At 43.1% G+C, this 18,422-nt stretch overlaps 1 protein-coding gene across 1 annotated transcript in view; it reads left to right on the top strand.

Annotated features, from left to right (window-relative positions):
• The first annotated feature begins 9,067 nt into the window (after positions 1-9,067).
• The window catches only part of Thor (eukaryotic translation initiation factor 4E binding protein thor), a 35,250-nt gene continuing 25,895 nt past the window's right edge, over positions 9,068-18,422 (top strand). The window contains exon 1 of the mRNA XM_053796925.1: positions 9,068-9,414. Coding sequence (XP_053652900.1) covers positions 9,267-9,414 — 148 coding nt within the window. The 5' untranslated portion in view covers positions 9,068-9,266. The remainder of the gene's footprint in view (positions 9,415-18,422) is intronic.

Genomic DNA, 18,422 nt, shown 5'->3' on the forward strand with positions numbered 1-18,422 from the left:
GTTAACTAACACTCAGGTACCTACCTGTCAGGTGAACAGGGACAGCAGGTGTAAGGTGATTAACACCCAGGTACTTATTTACTTGGTAAGTAAACAGGGACAGCAGGTGTAAGGAAACACGCCCAACGTTTCACCCGTGCCGGGGATCGATCCCTGGTCCCTCAGAGTGAGCTGAGGACTTTATCAACTGAGCCTCAAGTTAGACAGGTATTGATAAGACATGAGTGTTTCTGTCCCTGATGGTTTACCCGCCCCTCAGTTTTTTCATTGATAATCTGTGATACGTCATTGAACTCACAACTGAAGGAACATAGGTTCAATCCCTGATAGGGGAGGCCATGTGAGGAAGTCTCATAACACCTGATACCCCAGTTCACCTAGCAGTAAATAGGTACGTGGGTATCCCTCGATCAGGGGTATATAATGCCAATAAGGAGGTAAACCTGTGGCCTGGTGGCTAAAGCTCCCGCTTCACACACGGAGGGCCCGGGTTCGATTCCCGGCGGGTGGAAACATTCCGACACGTTTCCTTACACCTGTTGTCCTGTTCACCTAGCAGCAAATAGGTACCTGAGTGTTAGTCGACTGGTGTGGGTCGCATCCTGGGGGACAAGATTAAGGACCCCAATGGAAATAAGTTAGACAGTCCTCGATGACGCACTGACTTTCTTGGGTTATCCTGGGTGGCTAACCCTCCGGGGTTAAAAATCCGAACGAAATCTTATCTCTTATCTTAACATCCGGATATCCTGCAAATGTCTTATTCATCGTGTATAAGTAAATTTATTTAGCCATAGGTACACACAAGTACAATTATAATAGTGTAAATTATTTGTGTATGTGAGTTGCTTCTGGCAACGAGGATGAAGGATCCAATAATAATAATAATAATAATAATAATAATAATAATAATAATCTTTATTTCTACAAGTACATAATAAAGGGTCTCTTTGCACTGCAACCCATTATTGTAAATACATAATCTCAATGTACTATTTGCAAAGACATAAATAAATAAATAAATATAGTCCTAGCTGACATCAATGATATGGATTTTACAGAGTTTTGTTATGCAGAGAATTTCCCGCAAATTAGGTTATCTTCAGGTATCTACCCACACCAGTCGATTAACGCAAAGGTACCTATTTACTGCTAGGTGAACATGGACAGCAGGTGTCTTTAAGGAAACACGCCCTAATGTTGCCACCCGTATCGGGGATCGAACCGCGGACCTCAGTGTGTGAGCTGAGTACGCTACTAACCGAGCTAAGGGATACTGTTAATGACGATAAACCACACATAGTGGGTAACTTGAATTATCCGGGTTAGTAACCTTCCTGGTTTGTAACTTAATAAAGTAAGGAGTTAGGTTCATGTTGTAGGTTGCATCCGAGGGAAGGAATTAAGTCAAAATAACTGTATTTCTTTGTACTTCTCTGTATCATGTTCAAATAAATAAATAAAAGTTTGGATTTCTTGGGTTATTAACCCTCTGGGTGGTTAATAATATGAATAAAATCTTCGGGTATATACGCTGAAACAAAAATAACGAACGTAAAATACAGCAAACAAGGCTTGTGAAAGTTCTAAGAAAATGACGTTGAGTTCCGCATCACATAGCTGACGTAGTAAGATAACATTTGCTAGGATTTATTAACCCGGAAGGTTAGTCACTCAGGATTACCCAAGACAGTCGGGGTGTCATTAAGGACTGTCTGTCTTACTTCAGTCTTGTCCCCCAGGATGCCACCCACACTAGGCTAACACTCATGTCACTATTTACTGCTAAGTGAACAGGGACAGCAGGTGTAAGGAAATACGACCAAAATTTCCAACCATGCTGGGGATTAGTCAATGGACACTCAGTGTGTGAGGCGAAAGTCTTCCCAACCAAGCCACTAGTAAAATTATATATATATATATATATATATATATATATATATATATATATATATATATATATATATATATATATATATATATATATATATATATATATATATATATATTCAATAACACTGCACAAGCCAAGGAGCCGAACCCTTGCTTCTTTGGCCCGTCTCATGGTGAGCGAAAACGCATGACGCCTTCAACCACTAGACCACACAATCCTTAATAACGGTGCATCTAGCCAAGCTAGATGTTGCACGCACCATCGAAGGACATACGGTAGTGTGGACTGAGGCGCACATCAACCAAATAACTGCTGCAGCATATGGGCGCCTAGCAAATCTAAGAACAGCATTCTGCCATCTTAATAAGGAATCGTTCAGCACCCTGTACACTGTACGTTGGGCCCATATTGGAGTATGCAGCACCAGTTTCGAACCCACACCTAGACAAGCACGTAAAGAAACTAGAGAAAGTGTAAAGGTTTGCAACAAGACTAGTCCCAGAGCAAAGGGGTATGTCCTACGACCCAATCTTTGTTATTTTTTAAATACACTACCTAACAGAATACTCCATTCGACTGAATGTACAGCAATGCATGCAACCATATGACCTGTCTTTGTAATACTCATTTGTGCTTTATTGTTATATGTTTACAATAATGTTTTATCACTGATTACATCATTGCTTAGTTAATCTTAAGTTAATTTAAAGCCAGCCCTTAATGCTATGCATACAAGTGGCTTTGGCATGCTGCTCTTACCTGTATTTTTTGTACCTCTGTATGTATGCTCAAATTACTAAATAAATAAATAAATATCGACCTGACGACACTGGAGGACAGGAGAGATAGGGGGAGGGGACATGATAACGACATGTAAAATACTGAGAGGAATTGACAAGGTGGACAGAGACAGAATGTTCCAGAGATGGGACACAGCAACAAGGGGTCACAGTTGGAAGTTGAAGACCCAGATGAATCACAGAGATGTTTGGAAGTATTTCTTCAGTCACAGAGTTGTCATGAAGTGGAATAGTTTGGCAAGCGATGTAGTGGAGGCAGGATCCATACATAGCTTTAACCAGAGGTATGATTAAGCTCATAGTGCAGGGAGAGTGATCCAGTAGCAGCCAGTGAAGAGGCGGGGCCAGGAGCTATGAATCAACCGCTGCAACCACAACTAGGTGAGTACAGGCCAAAGCAGCATGGGTTCGGCTCCTTGGCTAGTGCAGTGTTGTTATTGATCAATACCACTCGTTCCGTGGGTACAATAATTTATATATATATATATATATATATATATATATATATATATATATATATATATATATATATATATATATATATATATATATAGTGAGAAAGTAGTGTATCTGGTGTGGCAGCACATGGTTGCCAGCGCTCTACTTTACCTCAGATATTATTAATCAGTTTTGTTGAAGTACTCTATCAAGTATGGTGCCTCTTATCAACTGTATGTAACACTTGAAATGTGAATAATGTGTACATGTAGAGGCTATGTATTTAGACAACATCCTTATCAGCTGGTATTTTGTAAACTGTGAGAGTACGAAGGGTTTTGGGAAGTGTAAAATAGGTGAAGGTCATATCTGAGTATGTGTGTACCCGGCGTTATACACTTAAGAGCTGTTCCTGGGGGTCGTGTTTCAGCTCCTGGCTCCGCTTCTTGAACTACAGTTGCCAGTTATGTTAGTTCCTACCTTCATGGGTGCGATCATACCCACTCTTGAAACTGTGTGTTAATTAAGTTTGCTTATAGCACTCCCATCCAACGCGTTCCACTTATTTACCACCTTGTGGCTGAAAAAGTACACAGATAACCCGCAAATGGGGGAGAGGAGTTTACGACGACGTTTCTGTCCGATTTGAACCGACTTCGGGCCGACTTTGTAAATGGTCCAAGTCGGACAGAAACGTCATCGTAAGCTTCTCTCCCCTGTGTGCGGGTTATTTGTGTATTGTTCCAGTCACGGTATTGTGCTCTTTTGTTATTTATTGCTGAAAAAGCATTTTCTAAAATTCCAATAACTCAGTTGTGACTAGTTACAATCTATGAGCTCCCTTATGACTCGCATTTAAAAAAAATGCCTCTATATTTTCTGTCAAACCCTCATAAGTATATTATAAATCGTAATCATGTCTCTCTTAGTTATTCTCTCCTCTACTAAAGTCGTTAGAATCAACTTCTTCAGTCTATCATGATTCAGTCTCCTCAGCTCTGGGACTAGTTTTATTGTAAATCTCTGGGCTTTCTCAAATCTTCGTATATGCTTGACCAGGTGGGGGCTCCATACTGGTGGTACATACTCCATGATAGGTCTAACATGTCATGTAAAGAGTTCTTCTGTAGGGAAGTTTGAGACTGGCTAACCTCGTATTTGCTGCTGATGGTATGTGATGTATGTGCACCTCGCGAAATGGTGGGTGTGATGTTCACTCCAAGATCTTTCTCCCTGAACGATATTTGTAATTTCTCGCGCGGCCAGCAGTAACAGCCTGGTTGATCAGGCTCTGATTCACCGGGAGACCTGGTCATGGACCGAGCCGCGGGGGCGTTGACCCCCGGCACGACCTCCAGACATCTCACCTTCCATCGAGCGCCTGCGTTGTCCTCTCTTGGGCGGTAGAGAGGCGAATCAGGTCAAGCTGTATTTCGGCTGTTCTCACTTCCCATTCCGAATTTTCATGACCACGCACTTATTTGTGTTGAACTCTAGTAATCACTTCTGAGACCACTATTACATCTTGTCCATGTCTTCCTGTAACCCTTTTTTTCCTATTTTCTTCCGCTTTTATTCTTCTCATTAGTTTCATGCAATTGGCAAACAATGATACATATGATTCGAACCCCCCCCCCTCCTCACTCTGGCAGGTCATTTACATGCATCAAGAATTAACACAGCTCCCCGAGTGAAGTTTCTCCTCAGTAAATATCCTAGTACTAGTACTAGCCTCATTTCACAAAGAACAGTAATAGTCATAGTACTGATTCTTGGAGGACCTTATAACACTCTACCAATCTGAAATGTTTGCCTTTATCAACAGCTGTCTTGTTCGCTAGGTATTACTTAATCTACTGTAACACTATGCCTCCATCCAGTCTTATACTAAACTTTGTGTGTGTGTGTGTGTGTGTGTGTGTGTGTGTGTGTACTCACCTAATTGTGGTTGCAGGGGTCGATTCACAACTGGCCCCCGCCTCTTTATTGGTCGCCACTAGGTCACTCCCTCCTCTTCTAAAGCTATATATGGATCCTGCCTCCACTACCTCACTTTCCAGACTCTTCCACTTCCTGACAACTCTATGACTGAAGAAATACTTCCTAACATCCGTGCGACTCATCTGAGTCTGCAACTTCCAATTGTGACCCCTTGTTGCTGTGTCCCATCTCTGGAACATCCTGTCTCTGTCCACCTTGTCGATTCCTCTCAGTATGTTATATGTCGTTATCATGCCCCCTCCCCCTATCTCTCCTGTCCTCCAGTGTCGTCAAGTCGATTTCCCTTAACCTCTCCTCGTGGGACATGCCCCTTAGGTGGGGGCGTGTGTGTGTGTACTCACCTAATTGTGGCTGCATGGATCGAGTCAGCTGTGTGTGTGTGTGCGCACGAGCGCCTGCGAGTTGGCTTGGCCCGGGGTACACTCGCACGCACACACGCGCGCGCGCGCACACACACACACACACACACACACACACACACACACACACACACACACACACACACACACACACACACACACACACACACACACACACACACACACACACACGCGCGCGCGCGCGCGCGCATGCAGGTCTTTCTAAACTGAAATACAATAAACAATGTGAACTTGGTGTAAAACGTAGCAATACGTGCAAGACAGCACGTCCCGTGGCCCACGTCTCCACTACCTCACACACTCCACACCTCATAACCTCAATTGATGCGTCACCATCATTATTTTTCAAAGGCAACGTGGACGAGTCATTGCATCGCAGTCTTTGGTCGTATCAGTAGCCTAGATAACATCTGCTCGTATACTGTAATTATGACAATGTCCTATATAGAGAAATTATGTGTGGCATTTTTCTACGCCGGTAAAGTACGCGAGTAGGTGTTATCTAGGCTGTTGATGGGACTTAAATATTAAATGTTATGATGGAATGGTTCATCCACAGCGTTTTTTATATATTATGATGGTGACGAGGTGTGTGATGGTGTCTACCTGAAAATGAAACACATTCATTATCATTCATTGAGAAACTCAGGTAAGCGGACACTTTGCAATGTCAACTTTGAATACTTCATTTTCAAGCCACGTTTCGCTTCGTCAGTCTTCAATGTACATAACTAGACGGAATAAGGAGGAATATAATGAACAGGTGAGGTGTTAAGGCAGGTTCGATCTAGAAGGTAACTTCGAAGATATTTAACAAAAGTTGTAGAGGTAAAACATAGATTTAACAACAGAGTTGTACAAAGAAAAAGCACAGATTTAACAAAGAAGCTGTACAAATAAACAAAGCATAAATTTAAGAAATGAACTGTACAAGGACAGGAAAAAACAAAGATTTAAGAAAGGACCTGTACAAGGACAGGAAAAAACAAAGATTTAAGAAAAGGACTTGTACAAGGACAGGAAAAAATAAAGATTCAACAATAGAGTTGTAGATAAACATGTTTTTAAGTGATGGTTATGCGGGGATCTCAAAACCAGTACTTTTGAAATGGTGAAGCACAACTAGTTGGGACCCACATCAAGGTATTCTTTTACAATGTACTACACGTTCTGAACCGTGGACTCCAATGGAAATAAATCACTTTGACTCTTTTGGGTTATCCTACATATGCTGCTATGTATGATAATCTATGTAACTTAACCTGGAAGGAAACTTCTTGATTCCCAGCAATCCAAAACTAGAGCGGATGTAGTACAAGCTCTAGTAATACACAAACCAGCTGTCCTTAATATAAACATGAATCATTTAATACAGCTTAAATCATAACTTTAAATAATATGCATAGTAATCGATGAAAACTAAATTATCTTGTCATCTAGGTCACACCTGATGCCATACGTTGAATAACTTTCATAAAATTAAGCTTTGCTAATAAATCAGTATAGGCTATGTATTAGAAAATGAAAGTAGTCAATGAAAGTGGTTGCTGGATCAGTCAAGCCGCATGTACATACAAGTGCGCACTCAGTGAAAACTAGGTCATACAACTTCGCACGCAACCCCTTCACGTGGGATAGGTACCCAAACTTATCGAAAACTTTTTGTAAACCGTAAAATTAGAATGAAAAATATGTGCTCGTGTGGTTATACTCCAGTAGCTACGTCAGAGGGACTCCTGTGGGAGAAAAACAGGGTGTTGGAAGCTAATGCGCATTAGGATACAGCATGTTCATCATGCTAGTAAGTTGCCTGGTCATGCAACATTCCACGTGCCCTGCCCCACTAGAGGAAGAAGGCTAATGGGTTGAGTTTTGCCAGGCAAGAGTGGGTGAAGGATAGAATGATGGTGGGGGTATAGCAAAAGGGAAGGGATGCACAAGTAACCCGCACATATGAGAAAGAAACCTATGACTACGTTTCGGTCCAACTTGGACCATTAACTAGTCAGTGTTACTAGTTAATGGTCAAAGTCGGACCGAAACGTCGTCATGAGTTTCTCATATTTGCGGATTATTCGTGTTTTGTTTCAGTCACGGTATTATTGTGCCTTTTTATTATTTAAAAGGGAAGGAAAAGAGGAGAAAGGGAACAGTGGGGCGAGGTGAAGTAGAAGAGGAAAGTTAGGGGACTTGTGAGGCAGGAAGGGCATTCATGGGGTGGAAGGGTAGGGATTGGCATGGGGTTTGTGGAATAGGAGGGCTAGAAATGGGGGTTGTGAGGATGGGAGGGCAAAGGATGGCACAGCAGCAGGACTGGCATGAATTGGGGTAGCAGAGCGGGCATCAAGATGTCAGATGGGGTAAGGATGGGCATGGTGATGGTTGGGTAGGAGGTACAACTATGGGGAAGGTGTGTTAGGAGGGATGGGAATGGGAGAGGTGTAGGAAAAATGGGTATACCTGGAGGAGCATGGGGAGGCGGGGACTTAATAATAATGGTAAGTTTATTTAATACAAGTGCACATAAATACAATTATCATAAATCAAAGTGACTTATTACCATTGGTATCGTTGTGATATCTTATTATTAAAAGCCTAGCTGTAAGATACAGTAGAATTCAGATACAGGTACACATAAATACCCATGATAACCCAAACAAGTCAGTGACTCAGTCTTTATTTCTCAAGGGAATACATTAGTAAAATGTATATTTCTTACAGTTAAATACCCGTAGTTATGTATTGCAGATGTCATGGTGGTGGGGTAGGAACATCACAGAGCGGATGGCATGACGTGGTGGGAAATGAGGGTGAGGCTTGTGGTACGAAGGGAGGGAATGAAAGAATTGGAGCAGAGGGGGAATGAGGAAAGAGTAGCAAGGCAGGAGTGGGGGAGAAAGAGAAGTCGGGCACTAGGGGAGGGGAAGGACAACATTAGGGGTATTAGGGCAGCAGGAGCAGGGGGTATTAGGGCAGCAGCAGGGGGTATTGGGGCAGCAGGGGTATTAGGGCAGCAGGAGCAGGGGGTATTAGGGCAGCAGGAGCAGAGGGTATTAGGGCAGCAGGAGCAGGGGGTATTAGGGCAGCAGGAGCAGGGGGTATTAGGGCAGCAGGAGCAGGGGGTATTAGGGCAGCAGGGGTATTAGGGCAGCAGGAGCAGGGGGTATTAGGGCAGCAGGGGTATTAGGGCAGCAGGAGCAGGGGGTATTAAGGCAGCAGGAGCAGGGGGTATTAGGGCAGCAGGAGCAGGGGGTATTAGGGCAGCAGGAGCAGGGGGTATTAGGGCAGCAGGAGCAGGGGGTATTAGGGCAGCAGGAGTAGGGGGTATTAGGGCAGCAGGAGCAGGGGGTATTAGGGCAGGGGAAGAGTGGCATTAGGAAGGGAAGAGTAGCATAGTAGCTAGAGGAGGGGCATGGTAGCAAGAGGAGACATGGTAGCAAGAGGAGAGCAAGGGTAGCTGGAGGAGGGGCAGGGTAGCAAGAGGAGGGGCAGGGTTGCCAGGGAAGGGGCAGGGTTACACGAGGAGGGGCAGGGAGGGAGGTGCGCACTGAGGCAGGTTCCAACACTGTGCGCACGCACTGCCTCACGTTGTGGTGTGCTGCTGCTGCTGCTGCCACGAGCTTCACCCTCCCTAGGACCCAGCTGCACCTTTTAGTGTGTTATATACCCACATCGCCGTGTTGTTGCGCCTTTCGCTGCTGCCCCTCTAGTCTTACACTCTCCTCTAGTGGCGTGTGTGCGTAAAGATCAATAATGTCTGCGTCTCCAGTAGCTCGCCAGGCTGTGGCTCAAGCCCAACCACAGACCATCCCAAGGAGAATCACCATTAACTCACCGGCGGAATTACCCCACGATTATAGTACCACGCCTGGAGGCACACTCTTCTCCACTACCCCAGGAGGTGAGTTACCAGGCTGGGGAGGCCAACTACTGGCAGTTATGTGAAGTAGAGGTGCTGGTGAAGCAGTGAGGGCGAGGGGTGGGGGGGTAGTGCCTCGCAGGTGGGTTTGTTTACCTCGGTAGGTTAAACGTGGCTTTGTTGGCGCCTGTTACTTGGTGTGTCTAGCTAGCCTTCTGTAACCTTCCTCACCTGTCGCTCCCCCTGCATTACCTGTTACCTGCATCACCTGTCACTCCAGCATCACTTGTTGCCCCTCCTGAATCATCTGTCGCCCCCCTCCTGAATCATCTGTCGCCCCCCTCCTGCATCATCTGTTGCCCCCCTCCTGCATCATCTGTCGCCCCCCTCCTGCATCATCTGTCGCCCCCTCCTACATCACCTGTCGTTACCCCCCTGCATTACCTGTCGTTACCCCCCTGCATCACCTGTCGTTATCCCCCCTGCATCTGTCGTTACCCCCTGCATCTGTCGTTACCCCCCTGCATCACCTGTCATCACCAGCATCACCTGTCATCATTCCCCTGCCTCAACTGATATACGTTTATATCCTCCCTGCTGGTGTCGTGAGTACACTTAAGAAAATCACTAAGTGTCAGGGACCCAAGACTATTCAACTGCTTTCCGGCATACATAAAGGGGATTGCCAATAAACCCCTTGCTGCCTTCGAAAGGGAACCGGATAGATACCTAAGTCGGTACCTGACCAGCTGGGCTGTGGTTCTTACGTTGGAGTGCGTGCGGCAGGCATTAACAGCTTGTAAAGTAAAAGGACACAAGTGCAACTAATGTGACATTTTATTGTGGCAACGTTTCGCTCTCCAGGAGCTTTGTCAAGCCGTTGCTCCCGGAGAGCGAAACGTTGCCACAATAAAATGTGACATAGTTGCACTTGTGTCCTTTTACTTGACATATTGTCGGCAATTCTACCAACATTTATACAGTAACAGCTTGGTTGGTCAGGCCCTGATCCACCGTGAGACTTGGTCATGGACCGGACCGCGGGGGCGTTGACCCCAGGAACATCTCCTACCCCTTGTATTACCTTTCACCCTACCTCTTCCATCACCTTTCACTCCCTACCCCCTGCATCACCTGTCACCTCTACCCCTTGTATCATGTCACCCCCCAGCTTCCCTGCATTGCCTGGCCGTCCCCCGCATCACCTGTCACAACCTATCCCTCCACTGTATCACCTGTCACAGCTTACCCCTCATCTGTCACAGCCTATCCCTCCCCTTTATCATCTGTCACAGCCTATCCCTCCCCTTTATCACCTGTCACAGCGTATCCCTCCCCTTTATCGCCTGTCACAGCCTGCCCCTCCCTTGCATCACCCGTCACAGCCTGCCCCTCCCCTGCATCACCTGTCACAACCTACACCCTCCAGGCTCTGGCGAGAGATATCATAATTTACTCCTGGAAAATCCTAGAGGGTTGATCCATAATCTGCACACAGAAATCACTCCCCGTGAAACCAAAAGACTTGGCAGGCGGTGCAACATAAACCCAGGGAAAAGTAGGGGCGCCGTTAGTACACAAGAGAAAACGCAATAAGTGTCCGGGGCCCAAGACTTCAACAACCTCCAACTAGGCATAAGGGAAATTACCAGCAGTCCCTTGGCTGCCTTCAAGAACCACAGCCGGGCTGTGGTTCGTACGTTGGACTACGTGCGGCCAGCAGTGACAGCTTAGTTGATCAGGCCGCGGGAACGTTGATCCCCGGAATACCCTCAATCACCCTGCATCACCTGTCACAGTCTACCCCTCCCCTGCTTCTCTCACCCCTGCCCCCTACTTTACCTACCCCTCTGCCACACGCCCTTTTCTACACCTATCTCTCCCCTCTTCCACTCCTGTTACTCCCTCTTTAAGAAGTAAGGGGAGTCACGGGAGCCTTATTTCCCCATGCGAGGAACCATTTTTATGCCTAAATTTTATCACACTTTTGTCAGAACTGTATTTTAAACGTCACGATGCTACTTTAAGACTTTTGTTTCCCCCTCACGTAGAGAGGGTGTGCATCTATTACCTGTATATATGGTTAAAGTTTTAGCACTTTCGGCTCACAACTGAAAGACACGTGTTCGATCTATACATGAATTTAAACTAAATATGTTTCCTTATACCGTTATGGGCGTAGTATGAAAGGGCTGTAAATGGTATGATGTTAAAGACACTTGAATTTTTTTTTTTTTTTTTTTTTACACTACGAGGATATTGTATCAACATCCTTAGGCATAGACTATTCATTCAACCTACTATCAGTAGGTATCAGGAATATTGCAGTAGAATATTATGTAGAAGTTCTAAGGAGAAAACTTTATAGCCAGCTCCACAGTATGCCTGATCAACTAGGCTGTGATGGATGCGTGAACTGGCGGGGTACACACAACCAGCTTGGTCAACCAGGCAATCAACAGGCGCCTGACCCTAGGACAGGCTGCTAGTAAACCTGCTTTCTCTGTTCACCTAGCAGCAAGCATGTACCTGGGTGTCAACCGACTTTGTGCCGCATCCTGGGGAAGAGGATCAGATAACATAATGGTTAATAAATCCAATAAAATCTTATTTCTCTGGTTTAGGTATTAATGTCCTTGGCCTAAGGTGTTGAGGTTACATGAAAACCTTTATAACCCTCCTATAGTCGATTGGCTTCAACCCTAATTAACCAACCAACCCATATATGTAGCCCGTTCCGAATCAGTATTTCCATATTTTTTTTCTAAAACTGAACTTTTGAGACACTTAAAAGGGTGCACCTTGACGATGAGGGGCTCTTGATCCAAAGAACTTGAATTAACGCTTACTTGCAACGAATCTTATTGCCTCCCATTCCCCAGGAACTATACATTGTAACCTCTGCAGGCTAGCGCTTCCCCATAAATATGATAAACTTTAAACTTTTAATGTTTAATCATGCTTGGTGTTGATTTTAAAGTATTCTTGGTATCCTTCAATAAACACTTAATTGTACTTTTACAAAATTTTAAAATCTCCTCACATTCTATTCCTTTAGATTTTAGAATATAAATTTATTTTTCCTGGTGGCTTTTAATCTCGTTCGGTTACCAATGCTCTTTAAGCTGCTAGGATGTGTCCCGTGCTGTCCTTTAATGTTTTAATTATTGGTGGTAAACTATACGTAAATATGGATTAATAACAGCTAAACTATCCTATAATAACTGTGTATAATTGTTGTAGCGGTTTCCATCTGCGGAAATAATTATTATAACGTGTGAAAAACGATGTTTTTCTTAATGCGTCCATTCTGCAGTGCCGTACTGATATGACATTAAACAAGGGAAGTCGAACAGAGGAAAGATAAAGTAGAAAGATTATGTGTTAGGTAAGACACATATGCAACAGTTAAGTATCTTTATTTCGTTAGGTATCTTTGTCTTACCTAACAATCTGTCGGTATTTTATACCATTTTAATGTTCAATCAGAAAGATTATGTTTGTGCTTCTCGAGGTGCCAAGTTGCCAGTGAGGGGGCTCTTGACTCAAGGAACTGAATTTATCCTCCCAGTAGTTGAATAGAGCATGAATACTTTCCATACCCCAGGAATTATACGACCCTTGCGGGTTTAGTGCTTTCTTCCTGATTAAATAACAAAAGTGAACATTAGCGCTTTTTATCCCCCCTTAAATGGGGTACCATTGTGCCGAGGAAGAGAGCTGTTGGTGTGAGATTTGAGTTACACCCCTTGGACTGAACCTGACTGCCTCTCATTCCTTGGCCTGGGCATTGTATTCTACAGGTTTATTGCTTTCCCTAGCGTCGTGTGATAATTACAGGTTTAGCGCTTAGTTTGATTATATTATTAGTGCTTCCCCATGAATGTAATAATGCCGAGAAAAGTATCTCCGTTCCATAAGCAGCACCGTTTACCTAAATACATGCTAAATGAATAGTGCCGTATAAGTTCTGATGCTGCTAAATATCAACGTTGAAGATTTGAAGCCAGTTGGAAAGATATTCATAAGTTATCGCTTCGAAACCTGTCGAGTCCAAAACCACTTCAAACCTTCCACCATCTTTAAAAGTTTAATCAGAGGAAGAATTCCCTAGTTATCGCAGACATACCTGTGACCGGTTTCACGAATTTTCTACCCTCGCAGCCCAGCCTGGAGCCAGAGTTTAGTGTTAATCGCCAGGTCAACCAGGCTGTTGCCATTGGCGGCCCGCATATCACAGTCTGGTCTAACACTTAGTGGATGCAGTGATCCATTTTCCTCATGAAAATTCTTAACTTTTTACCACTTTGTCTCGTATATCTTTTGGTAGCAAGTTGAACAGTTCTGGGTTAACGATGACAGCGTTGTGCCGATGGCACCAAAGTTTTTCACTGGGTGTATCCCAACATACACCAGCACTCTTAAGTTTGAAGCCGCTAGAAGTTGGTTTGCTTTCTCGGGTTATCGGGGTTGACCGAAGCTTTGAAGCCGATTACAAGGAGTTAAATATTATCGCATGAAAACCAGCATTTCAGTCTTTCCCAGTTTCTTAAATAAAATGGCAGGTTGGAACCTACCCAGCTCAGATTATCCAGAATATTTCTCGATGAAAGTTGGTAGCCTATCACGTGAGGTATTCTCCAGTTGTTGCTCAGAATCCAACGATTCCTAGTTTATAAACTATGTTAGTATCATCTCAGCCTAAACTTAATCAGTTCATAAGATGTTTCGGCCATTAAAGATTGAATCTCTTCAGAAGAGGCATACTTTTTAACTTAATTCACAGAAAATAATACACAGTTTTAAATATGAAACTGGCACATATACTCCGGTAACTATCCCAGTCTTCTTATAGGGGTACACTCAAGTTAAAAGTTTGAAACTGATCAGAAAAGTAAGATTTCCACGAGGAAGCGCTAAACCCGTAGTGATCATATAGTACCTGGTAAATGGGAAGTAATTAGGTTTGATTCGAAGGGAAAGGTAGCTTCAGTATATTAAATCAAGAGCCCTTCTCTAGCATCTGCCTACCTGCCTTTCAAGGGCGGATGAGGAACTTTCTCAAGTTATCGTTCGGAAATGGAATGTAGAAAGGTAACTAGGGAGCACCTGCATGCTAGTTACACGAACCTTCCTAACATTGAAAATTTGAAGGGGCTCTGGTGGCCTGGTGGTTTCGCTTCACACGACGAGGGCCTGGGTTCGATTCCCAGCCAGAGTAGAAACATTGGACGTGTTTCTTTCCACCTGTTGTCTATGTTCCCCATCAGTAAAATGGGTACCTGGGTGTTAGTTGACTGGTGTGGGTCGCATCCTGGGACACTGACCTAAGGAGGCCTGGTCACAGACCGGGCCGCGGGGGCGTTGACCCCCGGAACTCTCTCCAGATAAACTCTCCAGATATCCGATGTATTTTACTAAGAAATACTGTGCACCTTAGATTTCGACTGTGTGCAAAACTGTGTGTCAGTTCATATATATCGTCCAAAGTTTATGCAAGTGTTCCTGCAGTGACCTTGAACCCCCTCCCATACCACTGCACATCCTTCATCAATAACAAGCTGTTTATCTTGTCATATTTTATCATTTAGAGTTTGTTGCGCGCATAGTGTTAGTTATTTTTTTAATGTGACGCGCTAAACCCGTGTGGGTCATTCAGCGCAGGCTTGGTCATCCATTTGCTAATCACTCACCCAGGCTAAGGGAAGAATTTCAGTAGAGTAATTAGGATATCTTGAAATATTCCACTAAGGGTTCATCAGCTAAGGGAGTTTAAGGTTTTTTTACGGTAGAGTTACCATTAGTCAAGAGTCATTGTAATGAAAGTTAAAATCCAGTGTGTGCAGCAAATCGATTACGTAAAAAGACAGGTGCGAGATTCTCAGAGCGATATCCGCCAGACGAAGGTCGGGCTTAAGGGTTGGCAAACAAGGGTACACATATAATGTCCCAGACAGTGTGGCCTTGCAACTTATTTGCAAGTTTACATGAAGCAGATTTTTAATGTTTTATATAAACTTACAAATGCTATTTTCATCGTTTTAAGTTGGGTTACTCAAACCCATAGTTATAATTAGCAATAGTCAGTAATATAAGTGCAGCGACACGTCTGCCAGCACTGCACATAACCAGGAAACGTTTAAATCCGTACGAGCATCACGCGTAGCGGGAGAATAGGTTTGTCTAAGAGAATCTCGTGGTAAATAGTAAAAGAAAGGGTTTGGGAATGAGAATCTGTCTTGTGGTGAGAATGGGTTGGTGTGAGAATCTCGTGGCGAATGGGTTTGTGTAGAAGGATTTGGCGAGAGAATGGGTTTGTGTACGAGGATCTTTTGGTGAGAATGGGTTTGTGTAGAAGGATCTCCTGGTGAGAAAATGAGTTTCTGTATGAGAATCTCGTGGAGAGAGAATGTATTCATGGCTAGAGAATGGGTTGGGTTTGGGTACATGTGGGGAGTTCCCTAACATAGTTCCTACATTTGTCCTTACTCTGATGACAATGCAAGCTGGACTTCAAACATACGCTAACTTGCCACACACACACACATTTACATTACTAATAGACTGCAATCATGGGGGTTAGGGTTACTTATTGTACCTTTCGTGTACAAAATGACTGGGGTGCCTTTACATATTTGTTATGTTTTTGATGCTTTCCTTTGTGTAAAGACTCGTTATATTCTTGAGTCACTAGTTTTCTTAGTTTTGTTTTTGATTGTGTTATGGAGGTCCAGATATTTGGGTATACAAACATGCATATATATATATATATATATATATATATATATATATATATATATATATATATATATATATATATATATATGCATGTTTTATCCTTTCCCTGTTACTGTTCAGTCTAGTCTGTGAGTCACCAAAGTATTAAAGGGATATAACACGAGTACATTACACTAAGTCGTACCGAATTTATCCTATAAATATTTCGCAATGTTGTGATTGTTGTTTGTGATTCAAACGTAGTTCATAGGTATCAAGATTGAACACATAAAATGGATGGAAATTGCTGAAGATTAATATGATCGTCAATTTATATAATATTTATTATGTTAATGAATGTGTTAGAGTAAATCATTGAATCTGTGTCTAAGTTGGAATTTCTATAATCAATTGTATATTTTGTATGCAAATTACATAAACTATTGTCTAATCATTAATGTAACATGTTTGTATGATGTGCATGTAGGTTATAATGGGTTAAGTGGGGTTTCCAGCAGTTATATTTGTTGCGCAAACAGTTATATCTTTTGGTACTGTGTGTTTTGTGAAACGTACGTATGCATTTTATGGTGTGTTTGTCGTATATATCTAGACGTATTAGTTACAAAGATTTTTTTCTGGTATTTATGGTGTGTATCTTGTTGTACTCTATAGAATATGTATGGTGATGCTATTTAATTTTTAAGCAACCTTGTATTTATGATGTTTTAAATAAAATATATATATAAAAAAATAGACTGCAATCATGCAGGGAGGTACTACCTGCTTGTCATGTCAGTGTGAAATGTAAACATGTTAAATATTTTACATTCTGGCTGGATTGCTGTTTTTCGTTTTTTTTTTATTGTTCATGCCTTCGTAAAATGACAATTTTTACAAATCCCTATTTACATTTAGTGTACACTAAGCAGAACTTTTCTGTTTATTAAGTTTTTTTTGCTGTAATATTTTTCCTCGAGGACCCCAGTGGAAGTAAGTCACTTTTCTTTTTTTCCTAGGTAATTTAAGCATGTATGATAATTGTATATTTGTGTACCTATGCCTAAATAAAGTTATTTAGTCAATGATCCCCTGAACAGTTAACAGATATTAACATATGCTGAATATACTATAGTTTCCTTTTTAAAAGTTTAATTGTGAGGCTTCCTTAGAAGGGCCAGACTTTATTGTAGTAGGTTGATTAACCCAGCCGTTAGGTGAGGTGCTTGGAAGTTTTTGTTTGTAGGAGTGGTCAAGGTCGTCTGGCTGGTGGCTACCTAGCCGCCAGGGGAAGGTAGCTAGCACCAGCCATCTACTACGCCATTCTCTTCATTGAAGGCAGATGCCTTAATTATTTTTATTATTTTAATCACAGGGAAGCGCTAAACCCATAGGGTTATACAGCGCTTGTGGGAGGGATGGAAGGTATTCAGCTGAAGCTCAATTCAGGGAAGTGAGCACAGATCCAATTCCCTAGATCAAGAGCTCCTCACCAGCGTCAAGGAACCTCCCTTGAAGGGCAGATGCCTTGATGCTGGTGAAAGGTTCCTTGATTCTAGGATTTAGGACTACTCTCACTTTTCCCTGGATCGGATCTAATTGCCTTCCACTTCCCAGGGGGCTGTATAACCCTTACGGGTTTAACTCTCCCTCATGTACATGACAGTAATACGGTTTATGGCATTTTAATAAGTTTCATCCACCAGGACTGTATCAATTGATAAAGGCTTTTTATTGCTGGCTGGAAAATTTTCACAATAAAATGTCATAAACTGCATATTGTGACCTACATACATGTCGGTATATTCTATACAGCGTTGACACACTCCAACCCCGTGAATCTTTTGCCAGCATTCGCTGCCAGGCTGGCGGAGCGAGAGGTTGTGCCTTACAACCCTCTTCTGTCTTCCTAGCGAGTCTGCTCTGCCGGAGTACTAACATGGCTGCCTTTGAGAAAAGACGTGTAAACACGGTCAGCATTGAGCTTCTCCGTGGCAGAATTACACAGAAAAATGCGCCTGTGTTGTTGCCGACTATCATACGTGATACATATGGAATTGCTGTTGAGGAGCTGTATGGTGTTTCCTTGAATGGCAATTTCCGTATATTTGTCAAGTTGTTGTCGGCGCCTGTGTACGAGAGGCTTGTGGACAGTTATGAAGATGTTTGTGTCAATGTCAACTCTGAGATTCGGGTGCGTCTGACTGATGTCTCCGGACAATATACCAGGCTCAAACTTCGCAATGTACCATCCGAGGGGGATGAAGCTGATTGCCGGGTTTTTACGAAGTCTGGCGTTATCCACGCCGCACAACCAGGCAAGTGGGTGACAG

Source organism: Cherax quadricarinatus, chromosome 79 (assembly GCF_038502225.1).
Source record: "Cherax quadricarinatus isolate ZL_2023a chromosome 79, ASM3850222v1, whole genome shotgun sequence".
Classification (NCBI taxonomy): domain Eukaryota; kingdom Metazoa; phylum Arthropoda; class Malacostraca; order Decapoda; family Parastacidae; genus Cherax; species Cherax quadricarinatus.